At 45.4% G+C, this 17,614-nt stretch overlaps 1 protein-coding gene across 3 annotated transcripts in view; it reads right to left on the bottom strand.

The window, feature by feature from the left end:
• CACNA1I (calcium voltage-gated channel subunit alpha1 I) overlaps positions 1 to 17,614 on the bottom strand; it is a 411,324-nt gene that overhangs the window by 75,660 nt on the left and 318,050 nt on the right. For all 3 annotated transcript variants that reach the window (XM_088456911.1, XM_088456912.1, XM_088456910.1), the window contains 2 exons: positions 12,534 to 12,689; positions 957 to 1,047 (listed from right to left, as the gene is read on the bottom strand). In XM_088456911.1, coding sequence (XP_088313037.1) covers positions 957 to 1,047; positions 12,534 to 12,689 — 247 coding nt within the window. The remainder of the gene's footprint in view (positions 1 to 956; positions 1,048 to 12,533; positions 12,690 to 17,614) is intronic.

The raw sequence follows: 17,614 nt of genomic DNA, 5'->3' as shown, positions 1-17,614 counted from the left end.
AGCTACACATGCATCGGGACCTGCACACAGTATCCAACTTAGAGCAATTATGGGCAATTCACATTTCAATCAGGTATCTACACTTGTGGCTAAGTGAGTATACAGGTCAACAACTGGACTTGGAAGTACAGGATGTTTAATGGAATACAGGCAGGTTCATGGAATTGTGACCAAAGGTGAGCGCATGCAGAGATCTGTCTGACTTCAGATGGACCTCTCACAACAAGGATAGGCATAGGCAAATGGGAGCTGATGATGATGCCTACTTTCTCAGGGGATAGATCTGGGTTGTGCGCTGTGACAGGCAGAAACACACACTTATTTCTGAGCACAGAAAGTGCCTGCAAGTGCGGCTACTCTACAGTAGGTGCAACTCTGAATCAGGCCCAAGTTGGGACTCTTGATGTCCCAAGTTCCTAGTGAATTAATAAGCTATATTCTTATTAATGTTGGTTAACTCACAGGGGTCAATTCAGTTACCTGCTAATTACTTGTGGCTGCTAGTACGTGCAGTGCGGCTACATGTCGCAGTTACAGTACCTCTGGATTCGCAGATTTTTGTTTGCAGACCCATGGGGTCTGGTGTGAGTCCAGACTGCGAGGGGCTCGAGGTACGGTGCAAGTAGAGGTGCGGAAATGCCGTTGCAAGGACAACTTCCGCCCTCTGCTGGTACTTTAATCGACCCCACAGAATTGTACTGTAGCCTACATTTGTGTTAATGATGCTGAGGGGGTTTAAAAACACTGGCCTTTTAAATCTGCCTTGGGGTTTATAGTGCACATAAAACATAAAAACGACATCAATTATAAAGCACTCTTTAACAAATATTAAAATTAATTCAAATTTCGTGTTCTTTTATTTTAGAATGCTCTAGAAATGTTTGGCCCATTAGATAGGGGGTCCTGTATAGAGAGGTATTTCGTTGACAAATATTAAAACTACAATCATATCTTACCAGACCCAGCCTGAATTTCACGATATTTGTCACAGTCTTCCATGTTTGAGGAACTCCTGTCTTCATCAGAATAAGACCTGTTGGCATCCCCCTGTATGTAAATAAACAACCCTTATATTGACATTATACACTTATTTACAAGTTAATTATAGGTATCGTAAAACTACTTTTGTTTATAGTACATATTTTGCCCTTTAAATGAATGTTCTTTTCACTACTGATTGAAAAATAACAAGTTCTCTGAACACAGATTGAAAAATAACAGGTTGTTTTGAATATTTTTCGACTCTCTCTGAATGTCATGGTGACTCCCTGATATAGCGGTTATCTTCCTGCAGAGTCTCGCAATCTCACTGAGGCCAGACTGAGGGGATATACTGTACTCCAAAGTGTGGGTTTTTAGAAGTTGAGTTGTTGCCCCTAGCAACCAAACAGATTCTAGCTATTATCTTCTACAAGGTGCTAGATAAATGATACGTACAATCTGATTGGTTGCAATGGGCAACAACTCCACTTCTAAAAAACCTGCACGTCAGTAAATATACCCCTGGGTGTGTGTCGTCACTCTCCACCCGCCAAGGAAATTAAGGGCCTGATTCAGGTTAGATCACAAGGCTGCAGACGCATGCAACCGGTTGCTGTTTGCGTTCTGCACAGGCATATGCATCGCAGTGCACGTGCGCAAGCCAGCCACTGCGATCGGGTATGCGAATGCAGCGGACACGCAGACACAAACAAATAAAGGATTGACATGAAGCACCGTTTGGGGGTGGAGAGGGGGGGGTGGTCGAAGCAACGCAGGCATGCCTGTGCATTTGAACGCTGTTACAGGGACGTGCATAAATAAGCCCCTGTGATGGCATATGCAGCCAAAGCAGTGGCAAATGCAGGATTTTTAGGGGGGGTTTCCAAATATCTCTCTCTCTCTATATATATTTATATATAATTATGCACACACACACACATATATACATACATATATGTATATGTGAGATACACCCCCATTTTTAGTTATGTGTATCTGCATTGTGACCCTTATGCAGTGCCCCATATATTTGTGCCCCGTATGCAGTGCTCCCTGTAATTTTGACCCATATTCAGGGCCCCTAAAGTAGTGCCCCAAGTAGTTTTACCCCATATGCAGGGCCCCTAAAGTAGTGCCCCAAGTAGTTTTACCCCATATGCAGCGCCCCTTATGCAGTGCCCCAAGTAGTTTTGACTCATATGTAGTGTAGTGCTCCATATGCATGGCCCTCTAAAGTAGTGCCCGTTATGCAGTGCCCCCCCTCCCCCCTGCGCCCAGCACTTACCTCACCACCACGCTGGCTCCCACTACGGCTGGCTACCACTGTGCCACTACCTCTGCCTCTGACTGGATCTGTCTAGATCCAGCAGGCTCGCAAGGCAGGCTCCTCACATTGCGGGTGACATCACCCACGCAGTGCCTCACTAGGAACGCTGGCCTCTGAAGCGATCGGCGACTTCATTAGCCTCTGATTGCTTCAGAGGCCAGTGTTCACAGTGCAGGGAGCCACACTATAAAGTAGGGGTGTGCATCGGCCACTTTTCGTGTTTTGGTTTTGGATCTGGATCTTTCTTCGTGTTTTGGATCTGGATTGGTTTTGCCAAAACCACCCTTCCGTGTTTTGGGTTCTGGGTTTTGTGTTTTGGATCTGTATTTTTTTTTTAAAAAGCATAAAAACAGCTGGTTTCTCTGCTCCTATGCTATTATTAACCTCAATAACCTTAATTTCCACTCATTTCCAGTCTATTCTGAACACCTCACACCTCACAATAGTGTTTTTATGTCCAAAAGGTTGCACCGAGGTAGCTGGATGACTATGCTAAGCGACACGAGTGGGCGGCACAAACACGTGACCCATCTAGGAGTGACACTGCAGTGGCAGACAGGATGGCAGTTAGAAAAACTAGGCCCCAAACTGTACATAATGCAAAGAAAAAAAAGAAGGGCAAGATGGAATTGTCCTTGGGCCCTCCCACCCACCCTTATGTTGTATAAACAGGACATGCACACTTTAACAAATCAATCATTTCAGCGCCAGGGTCTGCCACACAACTGTGGCTGAAATGATTGGTTCGTTTGGGCCCCCACAAAACAAGCTGGCAATTAATGTGTCCCTGCACAAACTGGCTCTACGGAGGCAAGATGTCATCCTCATCCTCCTCATCCACCGATTCCTCACCCTCTTCAGTGTGTACATCCTCATCCTCACAAAGTATTAACTCGTCCCCACTTGAATCCACCACCACAGGTCCCTCTGTACCTTCTGGAGGCTGGTCTCCCTGGAAGAGCTGATAATTCATTTTGATGAACATCATCTTCTCCACATTCTGTGGAAGCAACCTCCTACGCCTTTCGCTGACAAGGTTCCCGGCTGCACTAAACACTCTTTCGGAGTACACACTGGAGGGGGGGCAACTCAGGTAAAATAGAGCCAGCTTGTACAGGGGCCTCCAAATTGCCTCTTTTTCCTGCCAGTACAGGTATGGACTGTCTGACATGTCTACTTGGATGCTGTCACCGATGTAATCCTCCACCATTCTGTCAATGGTGACAGTATCATATGCAGTGACAGTAGACATGCCAGGTCCTTCAGTCCGGACCAGATGTCCAAACTTGGTCCTGCCTGCCCTGCATCACCGCCAGCGGGTTGCTTAGGATACCTAAGTTTTTTCCTGGCAGCCCCAGTTGCGGGAGAAAATGAAGAAGGAGCCGTTGACGTGTCACGTTCCGCTTCAGCTGACAGTGTGTTCACCAGCAGGTCTTTGCACCTCTGCAGGCTTGTGTCGGCCGGAAAGAGAGACACCACATAGGCTTTAAACCTAGGATCAAGCACGGTGGCCAAAATGTAGTGGTCTGATTTCAACAGATTGACCACCCTGGAATCCTGGCAAAGCGAATGAAGGGCTTCATCCACAAGTCCCACATGCCGAGCGGAATCACTCCGTCTTAGCTCCTCCTTCACTTTCTCCAGCTGCTTCTGCAAAAGCCTGATGAGGGGAATGACCTGACTCAAGCTGGCTGTGTCTGAACTGACTTCACGTGTGGCAAGTTCGAAGGGCTGGAGAACCTTGCACAACACGGAAATCATTCTCCACTGCGCTTGAGTCAGGTGCATACCCCCTCCTTTGCCTATGTCATAGGTGGATGTATAGGCTTGTATGGCCTTTTGCTGCTCCTCCATCCTCTGAAGCATATAGAGGGTTGAGTTCCACCGCGTCACAACCTCTTGCTTCAGGTGATGGCGGGGCAGGTTCAAGAGTGTTTGCTGGCGCTCCAGTCTTCGGCACGCAGTCGCTGAATGGCGAAAGTGGCCAGAAATTTTTTGGGCCACCCAAAGCGTCTCCTGCACGCCCCTGTCGCTTTTCAGAAAATTCTGCACCACCAAGTTTATTGTGTGAGCAAAACATGGGACATGCTGGAATTTGCCCAGATGTAATGCCCGCACAATATTGGTGGCGTTGTGAGATATCAAAAATCCTCAGGAGAGTCTAAGTGGGGTAAGCCACTGGGCGATGATTTCCCTCAGTTTCTCTAAGAGGTTGTCGGCGGTGTGCCTCTTACTGAAACCGGTGATACACAGCGTAGCCTGCCTTGTAACGAGCTGGCGTTTCTGAGATGCTGCTACTGGTGACGCTGCTGCTGTTGCTGCGTAAGGTGATACATCTACCCAGTGGGCTGTCACAGTCATATAGTCCTTAGTCTGCCCTGTTCCACTTGTCCACATGTCCGTGGTTAAGTGGACATTGTGTACAACGGCATTTATCAGGACACTGAGGACGTTTCTGTACAGTCTCGGTATCGCCTGCCTAGTGAAGTGGAATCTAGACGGGATTTGGAACCGGGGACACACTACCTCCATCAATTGTCTAAATCCCACTGCATTAATGGCGGATACCGGACGCACGTCTAACACCAACATAGCAGTCAAGGCCTCAGTTATACGTTTTGCTTCAGGATGACTGCTGTCGTACTTCATCCTCCTCGCTAAGGACTGTTGGAGGGTCAATTGTTTAGTAAAAGTAGTGGTGTTCCTACTTCCTCTCTGGGATGATGAACGACTCCCAGCAGCAGCAACAGCAGCAGCGGCAGCAGTAGGCGTAGCAAAGCAGGATCCTCCAGAGGAATCCCGGATAGGAGAGTCAGTCATGCCAGTGACATGGCCTGCAGGACTACTTCCGATCCTGACTAAGGAGGAAATTGACGAGGAGGGAGTTGACGGTGTGGTTTGCAGGCGCTTGGATACAACAGGACAACGGGATTTAGGTGTCCCTGGACTGCTTATGGTCTTAGCCAAAGTTTCTGAACTTGACAGTAACTTTTTATGAACGCGCTGCAGGTGCCGTATAAGGGAGGATGTTCCTAGGTGGTTGACGTCCCTACCCCTACTTATTTCACCTTTACATATGGTACATATGGCAAGACAGTTGTTGTCCGGATTTGGATAGAAATATTGCCAGACCAAAGAGGTGGAATGTTTGGTCTTCTGCCCAGGCATGACCGTGATGGGCTTTTTCATCCCACGGACAACAACTGTCTCCCCCGGAGCCTGATTTAAACAAACCACATCACCATCAGAATCCTCCTCGCCAACTTCCTCCTCAGCGCCAGCTACACCAGTATCCTCATCCTGTTGTACTTCAACAGTGACGTCTTCAATTTGCATATCAGCAAGTGGACTGTGGGTGTTCCTTTCAGCAATTGCAGGGGGCGTGCAAATGGTGGAAAGAGCCACCTCTTCCCGTCCAGTGCTGGGAAGGTCAGGCATCACACTTGGACTCTCCTTGGGGATTTGTGATATCTTCTTAGAAGCACAGTTCTTCGCTGTGCTTTTGCCAGCTTAACTCTTTTGATTTTTTTAGTGGGAGGAGGGCTTCCATCATCATGTGAAGCTGAACCACTAGTCATGAACATACTAGGGATCGACCTTAGCCGTTCCTTGCCACTCCGTGTCGTAAATGGCATATTGGCAAGTTTACGTTTCTCTTCAGCTGATTTAAATGTCTTTTTCAAGGTCATTTTCCTGAACTTTGCCATTTGGGATTGTATGTGCCCTCTACTATGACATTGGGCATCGGCCTTGGCAGACGACGTTGATGGCATGTTATCGTCTATGTCATGACTAGTGGCAGCAGCTTCAGCACTAGGAGGAAGTGGTTCTTGATCTTTCTCTATTTTATTTTTATCGGAGAAAGTTTGGTCCTCCATTTATGTTATATCGATTTGATATATACGTGCGGCTAAACACAGAAAATAATTTTTTTTTTGGTTTGGACTGGAGTGTACTTTCGGGGGTTACAGAACCCTTAACGGTCAAGCCAGCTGGCCCTTTACTTATGACACAGGCGCACGCTTGGCACTACTTTGTTGATGCACGTGCGGCTACTGCGCACACAATTCACAAACACAGAAAATAATTTTTTTTTTGGTTTGGACTGGAGTGTACTTTCGGGGGTTACAGCACCCTTTAACGGTCAAGCCAGCCGGCCCTTTACTTATGACACAGGCGCACGCTTGGCACTACTTTGTTGATGCACGTGCGGCTACTGCGCACACAATTCACAAACACAGAAAATAATTTTTTTTTTGGTTTGGACTGGAGTGTACTTTCGGGGGTTACAGCACCCTTTAACGGTCAAGCCAGCCGGCCCTTTACTTATGACACAGGCGCATGCTTGGCACTACTTTGTTGATGCACGTGCGGCTACTGCGCACACAATTCACAAACACAGAAAATAATTTTTTTTTGGTTTGGACTGGAGTGTACTTTCGGGGGTTACAGCACCCTTTAACGGTCAAGCCAGCCGGCCCTTTACTTATGACACAGGCGCACGCTTGGCACTACTTTGTTGATGCACGTGCGGCTACTGCACACACAATTCACAAACACAGAAAATAATTTTTTTTTTGGTTTGGACTGGAGTGTACTTTGGGGGTTACAGCACCCTTTAACGGTCAAGCCAGCCGGCCCTTTACTTATGACACAGGCGCACGCTTGGCACTACTTTGTTGATGCACGTGCGGCTACTGCGCACACAATTCACAAACACAGAAAATATTTTTTTTTTTTGTTTGGACTGGAGTGTACTTTCGGGGGTTACAGCACCCTTATCGGTCAAGCCAGCTGGCCCTTTACATATGACACAGGCGCACGCTTGGCACTACTTTGTTGATGCACGTGCGGCTACTGCGCACACAATTCACAAACACAGAAAATAATTTTTTTTTTGGTTTGGACTGGAGTGTACTTTCGGGGGTTACAGCACCCTTAACGGTCAAGCCAGCCGGCCCTTTACTTATGACACAGGCGCACACTTGGCACTACTTTGTTGATGCACGTGCGGCTACTGCGCACACAATTCACAAACACAGAAAATAATTTTTTTTTTGGTTTGGACTGGAGTGTACTTTCGGGGGTTACAGCACCCTTAACGGTCAATCCAGCCGGCCCTTTACTTATGACACAGGCGCACGCTTGGCACTACTTTGTTGATGCACGTGCGGCTACTGCGCACACAATTCACAAACACAGAAAATAATTTTTTTTTGGTTTGGACTGGAGTGTACTTTCGGGGGTTACAGCACCCTTAACGGTCAAGCCAGCCGGCCCTTTACTTATGACACAGGCGCACGCTTGGCACTACTTTGTTGATGCACGTGCGGCTACTGCGCACACAATTCACAAACACAGAAAATAATTTTTTTTTTGGTTTGGACTGGAGTGTACTTTGGGGGTTACAGCACCCTTTAACGTTCAAGCCAGCCGGCCCTTTACTTATGACACAGGCGCACGCTTGGCACTACTTTGTTGATGCACGTGCGGCTACTGCGCACACAATTCACAAACACAGAAAATCATTTTTTTTTTGGTTTGGACTGGAGTGTACTTTCAGGGGTTACAGCACCCTTAACGGTCAAGCCAGCCGGCCCTTTACTTATGACACAGGCGCACGCTTGGCACTACTTTGTTGATGCACGTGCGGCTACTGCGCACACAATTCACAAACACAGAAAATAATTTTTTTTTTGGTTTGGACTGGAGTGTACTTTCGGGGGTTACAGCACCCTTAACGGTCAAGCCAGCCGGCCCTTTACTTATGACACAGGCGCACGCTTGGCACTACTTTGTTGATGCACGTGCGGCTACTGCGCACACAATTCACAAACACAGAAAATAATTTTTTTTTGGTTTGGATTGGAGTGTACTTTCGGGGGTTACAGCACCCTTTAACGGTCAAGCCAGCCGGCCCTTTACTTATGACACAGGCGCACGCTTGGCACTACTTTGTTGATGCACGTGCGGCTACTGCGCACACAATTCACAAACACAGAAAATATATTATTTTTTTAGCACTTGGGGGAGCACCCCTGATGGACAGAGCACCCCCTGGACAACACTACAGCACCCCTTTAGGACTAGGACACTGCACAGGACTTTGGAGTGGACACAGCCCCTATGGAGAACTGACTGCACAACACAGTCCAGCCAGCCCCTATGGACTTTGAAGTAGTGGACACAGCCCCTATTAACAACAGCAGCACAGCACAACACAGCCAGCCCCTATGGACTTTGAAGTAGTGGACAACAGCAGCACTACACTACACTACACTACACAGCCCTAACTCCCACCCTCCCTCTTCACTGTCCACAGCCGAGTGAGAAAATGGCGCCGACGCGGGTACCTTATATAGGATCCAAAACCCACGAGACTCGGAAGGCGGGATGATGACGTTTTGCCTCGATTTCAGATCCGAGTCAGGCGGGAAAAGTCGAGCCTGACTCGGATCTGCCTCGGATCGGGGGGGCTCGGGGGGGTTCGGATTTCAGAAATCCGAACCCGCTCACCCCTACTATAAAGCAGAGCGCTGTCTCTATCTTTGAAAAAAAAATTAGATCGTCAAGGGAGGTTTTTGAGTACCCAGAAACAGTGGCGTCCCTCGCCGCGGTGTCACCCGGTGCGGGGAGGGACGGTGTAAGCGTGAAAATGGGTGTGGCCTCGCTGTCCAGGGGCGTGGCCTTGTGGGATGGAGCGTGGTCTTGCGGCCCGATCCCCCGTGGTCCTTCTCTTTACTGGGGGGTGCAGGGGATGCGTGCCGGCTCCCTCACAGTGTCAGGAGCCGGGTGCTGCACATAATACTACAGTGCAGCACCCGGCTCCTGTCACTGTGGGGGAGTGTCAGTCCGCACCTTGGTGTCACCCTTCGGCGGGTGACCCACCGTTGTGGCCCACACCCCCCTTGTGACACCACTGCCTAGAAACCCCTCCTGACGATCCAATTTTTTTTTTCACCCCTGCGTGCATGGGTGAGTAAGAGGTCTAGATGGCGCCAGGAAGTTTTGCAATTTGTGAGTCAGTGTCAGCTCAACTACAACTGTGCGTATGGGTCCGATGTTACTTGAGGTTACCGATGTTTTCGCTGAATTGCAGATGTATGTGATGTATGTGATGGGAAGTGGACAGCTTTATACAGTGGTGGGCATCTTGGTATAGTGCTGCGATTACACTGAGATTGCATTCATTTGCATATTTTCGCAGCGAACGGATGCACGCGATTGCAGACTTGCGATCCATGCTGAATCAGGCCCTAAATTCAAAAAATTTGTTTCATTGTGTCATTTCATATGACATTCAGTAAAAGGGCTGCATCACTCTCCCCTCTATTATGCCACAGATAAGTGTGGATGCTATTTACCAAAGGTGGATTTTAATTGCTTTAAAACAAACAACAACGTGTTTCTGGACCTAAATCACACATATACTAATACTTAAAAACCAAATCAAAGATTGTCTGTTAGTTAATGTGTGATTTAGCCCCAGAAACACCACATCGATGTTAATTGATTTTGAATCCATCAAAATCGATTAAAATCGCCCTTTAGGCATGCTATATCCTGTCTATTTTGAACAGGTTTTGACGAAAGAAGCTAGAACATTTATACAATCACTGTAGTGCACTTGTGCTATATTTTACTTTTTGATCCTTACTTTTTCGTAAATCGAATTGTATTATTTGTACATACAGTATAGACAAAAACTGAATCAGTTAACTAGAAGAAATCTCTTGTACATTAAAATTGCGGCTTGAAATACAATGATGCCATTTTTGCATCTGTGAACAAAGAGTAATTATCTGGAGGAAAGTCATGCTTACGGACCATGAAATTTAATTGTGATAACTAATTCCTAAGGGCTAAATCAAAGGAAAAATTATTAATAATTACATGAATTTTGGAATGTTTTTGTAAATTTTAATACAACACAAGAGGTTACATGTGTTTAATAACAATGAAGGTTTTCAAGAGCTTTAATAGCTTTAAGATTATCAAATGTACATTTATTACTACTCTGCTAAGTTTTGATGGATAGGAGAACAGAATGATTACAATAAGAATGAGGTGGTTTAAAGTAAACCTCTAGACTGGGGCCGGCATGTGTGTGCTTAGGAGGTGATTGTGTTTAAGGCTTTGGCTTGCTGTGAAAAAGCCTCTTTTGTTGCTGATTTCCCACCCACCATCCCCATCTGTTTTGCTCAGAATTGGTGAGTTGTTGCGTCGGCTATTGTTCTTTAGCAGGAAAGAATGGCAGGTCACCAGTCCCAGAGCAAGTTGTTAATGTTTGGTTGCACTCACCTTCGTTGACTGGTTAATTGACTGCACCACCCTGATGGGGGCAGCGTCACCACTCTACCAGGAGGGTAGTCATGCTAGAACGTTTTGTGGATACCTTTGTTTATGTTAGGATTGTGTTGATGCACCATGGGTGGTTTCCGCCTGCATTGTACTGTTTAGGTTAGTTATATTGTACATTGTTGGATTGTACTGATGCTGCCCATCCTTTCTTTGCTATTATACCTTTTCTCTTCATTCTTTTAGCTTACAGCTTAAATAGTTATGTTAAGTGATGTACAGACAGGACACCCTCAGTCAATAGAAGGTTTATGAGTTTTTCCTCTGGTTCCACATCAAAACATACGCTGATCCTAGTCAGATTTGCTGCAGGACTTGGGCTTGGTACATTATTCAAAAACAGAAAGTGTCACTAACAGGTTTTGGGTACCTGGCACTGCCAGCAATGTCATGTTGTGCCTTCTCCACAAGAATACAGATTTCTCTAAGCAAGTTGTAGGAAGCAAATAAAGACCTCAGAACATCAGTGTAACAGTGAGACAGTTTTCCTGCATGCAAACACATCCCGGAAACCTGCATACTGTACCCGTCAAATCTAACACTATGCAGCCTAAAGAATGTTTCTGAGCATTATACAGTATGCTTTATTAACACCCTTTATTGATGCAAGATCACATGGAAATGGAAAAGGAAAGGAATGACTATTATGAGTCAGAGGTGGATGAGAAGGAGACAAAACCATATCATTTAAGTGGAAATTTGTGTTAACTATAACATCCAACTTCCTTTTATTTGTCGTGGGGCACTCAATGTATGGATAAAAGATTTGGTCCAGTCAGAGAGGTGAGGTTGTTGGTGAGATAATGAAATCATTTATTCCCACACAACATATGGTGGAGACTAATTATAATTAGAGCCTTGTAATTGCTGGCTATTTCAACATGAAATCACTTTAATGCACACTAATATACTCATAGGAAATATATACAGCTGTGCCATCAAGCTTGCAATATTTCACTGATATGACCTGGACTCAAGAGAAAAGAGTTTAATTAACAATTAGGCCCTTTGCCATCAAGCGCCACTGGTACTGGCTATTGTTATTAGCATGGTTATAGAAAAATGGTGCTTTGGGTTTGTTACCAAGCAGGGGATAATAGAGATAGTGTGTGCACAGGAAATATAGAACATTAAGAGAATGTCGTTTATTGGATAAGGGATGAATATGCAGACAAAAATGTGCTGCTGAATCCGGACAATGACTCTTCCTATTAAAAATAATGTGTACGACACTTGAGACACCCAGCTAGAAATAAGTCTGCTGACATAAAGGCAGCTAACGACAATGACACTGCTCTATAATAAGCTGGGGATGCTATTCTTACTGCAACAGTATCTGAACATCTGAGCGTCAAAAGCTGTAAGTTGAGAAGCATGACCTTGCAATCAGTATCACAATACCCGATCAGAGCGCAATCCTACGAGATGGGCCTTGTGGATGAGTGCAGAGAGGTTTAAGAGACATTTTCCTGTATAATGTATGAGAACTCAAGATAAAACAAATACAATCTGATTTGAGCTGTTTCTCATTAGCATAATGTACACAATGGCTTATTTTAGGGAACAAAGTAAATGGGCCTTAAAACATGTCTGCTCTGCGTTCACAGATGCATTTCTGACAAATATTCTCATTCTATACTCTTTGACAGCATCCCTTTAAACCTCACTGTAAGCGATGCACTAGTTAAGTAAGGAGGATCTACATGCTGTCAAATTATATTTTCTATCCATGTGCTTCAGTGGCTTAAGTATTTCCCTGTACATCTCACACGGTTTTTAGACACATATTCTAAACGGTCCAGTTCCCCGTGACAAGTTCCAGGCTTAGACAGCGCACGTTGGAAATCAACACAGAATATCCATTTACCTCTGCTTGAAATCCTTCTACAAGAATGGCAACCAATAGATTGAAAAGAACATAATTGCCGAATGTCATCAGTGCCACAAAGTAGAGGGCAGCCCATGGTGACGTGCTGGCCATCCCGTTGTACAGCACCACGTTCCAGTCTTCTTGTGTCAGGATCTAAGAGAAAGCAGAGTGGGCACAGGTTTAGGGCTATAGTCCTACCCAGCCTACACCTAGCTGTTCCATTTGCAGCGACAGGATGGCTTAGATATAAGGTATATTTTTATCAAAATTAGATCTAAGAGTAAAAATAAAATAAAATCCATTATGACCCCATTAAGGAGAGATTGTAAGGCTTAAAAGTGCAATGGTGCATACACATGGTCAGATGTAGCAGGACGATATAAACAATAACGATATCGTTTGTATCGTCCATTTTTTTAGCCCCTTCCAATTCCCAAACGACGCACGATGCGCGGCACGGATGGTCAATAACACCCATCGCTTTTGCATGCAGTCCAACCTGGTCGATATTGAGCAGGTTATTATAGGGATCTGCGATCGTTGATCGCAGGTCATTTAGATGTTTGGGGGTTGGTGCTGTGCTGAAGGTTCAATAACGATCATCCAGCACATGCAGGACGATCAGACAACGATATCTTTATCGTTGTCTGATCTGACTGTGTGTATGCACCATAAGGGTTACATTTTAATTTTCATGCATAATTCTACATATCCAGTTCTTTCCGACAAGAAGCCTGCATGAGGAATTCGCTCACTTTGGGCCCAGTGGTGTATCTATAATGGATGCAGGGTGTGCGGTGCACATGGGCTCCTTTATCCAGAGCTCCCACACTGCACATTCTGCACTCATTTAGTATACCCGCCCCCCTGAAAGGCAGGAAAGCATCCCAGCAGCCGCTGACCGCTCCAGCCCTTCCCGCGTTTACCAGAGAATCCCCCGCAGCGAAGGGGCGGTGTCGAGATTCACGGTGAATCGTGTCATTTTGGCCCCGCCCCCTGCTTCACAATGCTGGTAATCTCGGCATTGTGTATTGAGGGCGGGCCCGAAGAGACGCACTCACGTGGCCACGCCCCTTAACGCCGGCCACGTCCACCTAAGATGCCGATCTGGCTGCCCCCTCCCGGAAGGCAACCCTGCCTATATGTTGCGAGATGATGTTAATGTTATTGCCACACAACTCATGTGTTTAGTATAAGCTGTTCATATATCGGATAAATTGCTGTGCTAAAGGGGCACCTTATTTCACTGTCAAATGTTCACTTATAATACATCATACTGTATATACTTATTCGTAACCATATAGTAACTTCATTTGCAACATTCCAATTTGTTCATTCCTCTCATATGTGTTTTGTATTTCAGAGGTGGTGGATATGAGGTCTCATTAGTCTCACTTATATATTATAAAGTGATACTGATATCAATTGAAATATTATTATCTCCTACCACAAATCACATATTTAATATGTAAAATTAATCACTGTGCTAACGGGGCACCTTATTTCACAATCAAGTCTGCACTTATGATACGATATATATCGGATATCAGTATTGCAACTTAAACATATATTCTTTTGTAGTCAACTACTTGAATGTGCTATTCAATAGGCACATAATATGAGGTGGTAATGGTTACTTTTTTGGTAACTCTGGTATCACTTCATTTGCAACATTGTTATCTAATTGAGGGGTCTATTCATCATCACCTGCACATTTTCACCTGCAATTGTAACTTTTAAGTTATCGGGCCACTTACCTTCTCTTGCGGATTGGCCCGCTGTCCCCATATATATATCTCCAGATGGCGAATGCTCCTGCTCTGGCATTGCAACCTGCTCCTTCCCTATGGGAAGTAGGTCCGGGTTGTGAGGAGGGATCCCTTCAGATCCCTACTCCATTGTCCGGCACCTTCCCCAGGACGTCGGGGCGCTTGTGCACATGCGTGACCTATATATGTCATGCATGACCTATAGATACCTATAGGTCACGCATGCGCAGTCCCATCACTGCCCCGGTAGCCGTGGCGAGTCAGAATGTTAATTATCAAGGTCCGTTCAGACCCCGATAATTAACATCATGAATAGGCCCTTGAGACTTTTTCCATCTGCTAATCCGTTTATACAAACATGGTTAGGAATCAGCATCAAAGCATGTGTTAGTATCCACATACAAAGTAATCTATTGGTGTAGTTTCAGATATATTAATATAGCATAGACATAAAGGCACAGACACGCCGCTGCCGATACGTGTTTCACTGCCCGAATAAGTATGCGGTATATGATGTATTAGAAGTTAAGATTTGACTGTGAAATAAGGTGCCCCTTTAGTACAGCAATTTATCCAATATACGAACAGCTTATACTAAACACATGAGTTGTGTGGCAATAACATTAACAGCATCTCGCAACATATAGGTAAAATAATGATTGAGATCTTATATCCAGCATCTCCTTAATACAAAACATATGAGAGAGGAATAAATTACCTGTATACTCAAATATTTAAAGTGGAAAACTGATTGGTCTCACTATAAATAACAAACAAATATTGGGTACTTAAAACAATAAAGAATACGACATAATAAAACAGACATGTTTTTCCTATTTTTAACAACACATTCTATATTTTTTTCTGATCACTTACTCAACTATATTAGTTCTATTTCTTTTTTATATTTCACTGGGACAGGACTCAACCTATAGAATATGGGATGAGTATTTTTAAATAGAGAAATAAAAGTTATATTTTACAATTGAAGTTAGTGCGCCTTCCCCAGCAACTCCTTTCTCTCTTCTCCAGTATACATTTCAATCTGTTGCTTAGGCTGCAAACCCGTCTATATTCTCAAACAGAATCTCTATGGGGTATGTATTAATTACGCTCTACATTAATTTATTTAGTTGTTAATTATATGTGCAGGTACATCAACCCTTTGTTTCTCTTACAGTACAGAAATCACCAGGAACATGGCGCAGTAGAAATTCCCAACCAAGTGCCACAAAAAACACATATATACAGTATATAAGAAACTTATAATACATCCCTTAATGCAGCTGAAGAGACATATGTACAATTTTCTTATTCACACTTTGTTCTTGGGCTTCTACAGTGTAACGGAGGCCTCAAAGGAAATAAAGTGTATATAGTATAGTAATTCCCAAATAAAGTTGCATATACAGGGGCTGCACCATAAGTAATGAATGTGCTAGACCAATATGTATCCACCACTTTGTATCTATTCCAGAAATGTACCTCTATGGTAATGCACTTACACAACCAGGGATGTTATGTGCACATAAATGGTATCTTTCTCAGGTATCCTGCTTTATCATGGATCTGATCAGTGGCGGCTCCAGAGGTGGGGCTGCAGCGCAGTCCAAAATTCAAATAGGGGAGTCACACCAACTGCCCTTCCAAACACTGCCAAACATCACCGGGCGAGACTCACTTTGAATATTCCCTTCCATCCCAGTAGTAGTGCCCCTTATGCAATCCCCTAGTAGTAGTGCCCCTTATGCAATGCCCCATGTAGTAGTGTCCCTTATGCAGTGCCCCCAGTAGTAGTGCCCCTTATGCAGTGCCCCCGGTATTACTCCTTATGCAGTGCCTCCAGTAGTGTCCCTTTTGCAGTGCCCCAGCAGTGGTCCTTATGCAGCGCCACTTATAAAGTGCCCTCAGTAGTGCCCCTGATACAGTGCCCCCAGTAGTTCCCCTTAATGCTGTGCCCCCAGTAATGCCCCTTATACAGTGCCCCCAGTAGTGCCCCTTATACAGTGCCCCCAGTAGTAGTGCCCCTTATGCAGTGCCCCCGGTATTACTCCTTATGCAGTGCCTCCAGTAGTGTCCCTTTTGCAGTGCCCCAGCAGTGGTCCTTATGCAGCGCCACTTATAAAGTGCCCCCAGTAGTGCCCCTAATACAGTGCCCCCAGTAGTTCCCCTTAATGCTGTGCCCCCAGTAATGCCCCTTATACAGTGCCCCCAGTAGTGCCCCTTATACAGTGCCCCAGTAGTGCCAGTTATGCAGTGCCTCAGTAGTGCCCCTTATACAGTGCCCAATACACATAAAATACACAGACATAATTATACATACCCTAGTCCCCGCTCCTGCGCCCACTGCCGTCCACTCCTCCGGTCCCGCTCGGCATTATGGGAGAGATGTCATGACATCTCTCCCTTCACCTACTGCGGGCCCCGGAAGGCAGAGCTCATAAGTGAGCTCCAGCCCTGCTCTGGCCCTGGATGCAGCAGCCAATGAGAGTCTGTCTGACTCTTATTGTCTGCAGTGCCATAGACTGCAATGACCTGCACTGCTGACAGTGGCGATCCCCACGCCACCGGGTCTGACAGCGCCCAGGGCATGTGCCCCGCTAGACCCCCCTTGATTCGCCAATGTGTGTAACATCATTAATAAAAAACATCAAGATGAGCAACACTGCACATACATAAAACACTCCACCTGCAGTAATAACCCCCCCCACACACACTCAAATGTACAGGTGCATCCAGGGGCAGATAGGAATCAGTCCGTTCCAGCTCACCAGGAGGAATCAGCATGTATCAGATCTTATAAAAACTAGATCATCCTGGGTGCCTTCATTTAGGACCAGTTGGTAAAAGGTTATATTTAACATTGTTTTTAATGCATGAAAAATGCCACTATGTTCTGCAAAGTGTTAAACTTTATGGGGCCAATTCAATCACAAAGGCTGCAAAGTGCTGGAGATGTGGGGGAGATGTAGTATATGTGTATTGTGCCGCTATAGCTCTGCCTGCTTAGCCTCTTCTCGAAGCAAAGAAGGAGGCAATAACATCGAGATGTATTAACATCTCAGCTGCCAGAGTGGTGGAGAGAAAATTCCCACCTACAGCGATCTGTGCAAGACCAGCCGTGCATCAGCCTAGTGCTAATGCAGTGTGTCTTACCTTCTGGCCAGCCCCAGTGGGCATGTGCCAGATCCCCACAGAAGCCACTGCAAGTTAGGAGTGCACACATACCGGCGGGTAACCCTGCTGATATAGGAAAAACCTTAAGGCATAAAAGTGCGCTTATTGTATTTTAATAACATCTGAATGCTT

This window comes from Taudactylus pleione, unplaced genomic scaffold (genome assembly GCF_031769625.1).
Source record: "Taudactylus pleione unplaced genomic scaffold, aTauple2 ptg000726l, whole genome shotgun sequence".
Lineage (NCBI taxonomy): Eukaryota > Metazoa > Chordata > Amphibia > Anura > Myobatrachidae > Taudactylus > Taudactylus pleione.
The sequence above is the reverse complement of the archived record's forward strand: the minus strand, read 5'-3'. Positions and strand labels throughout refer to the sequence as shown.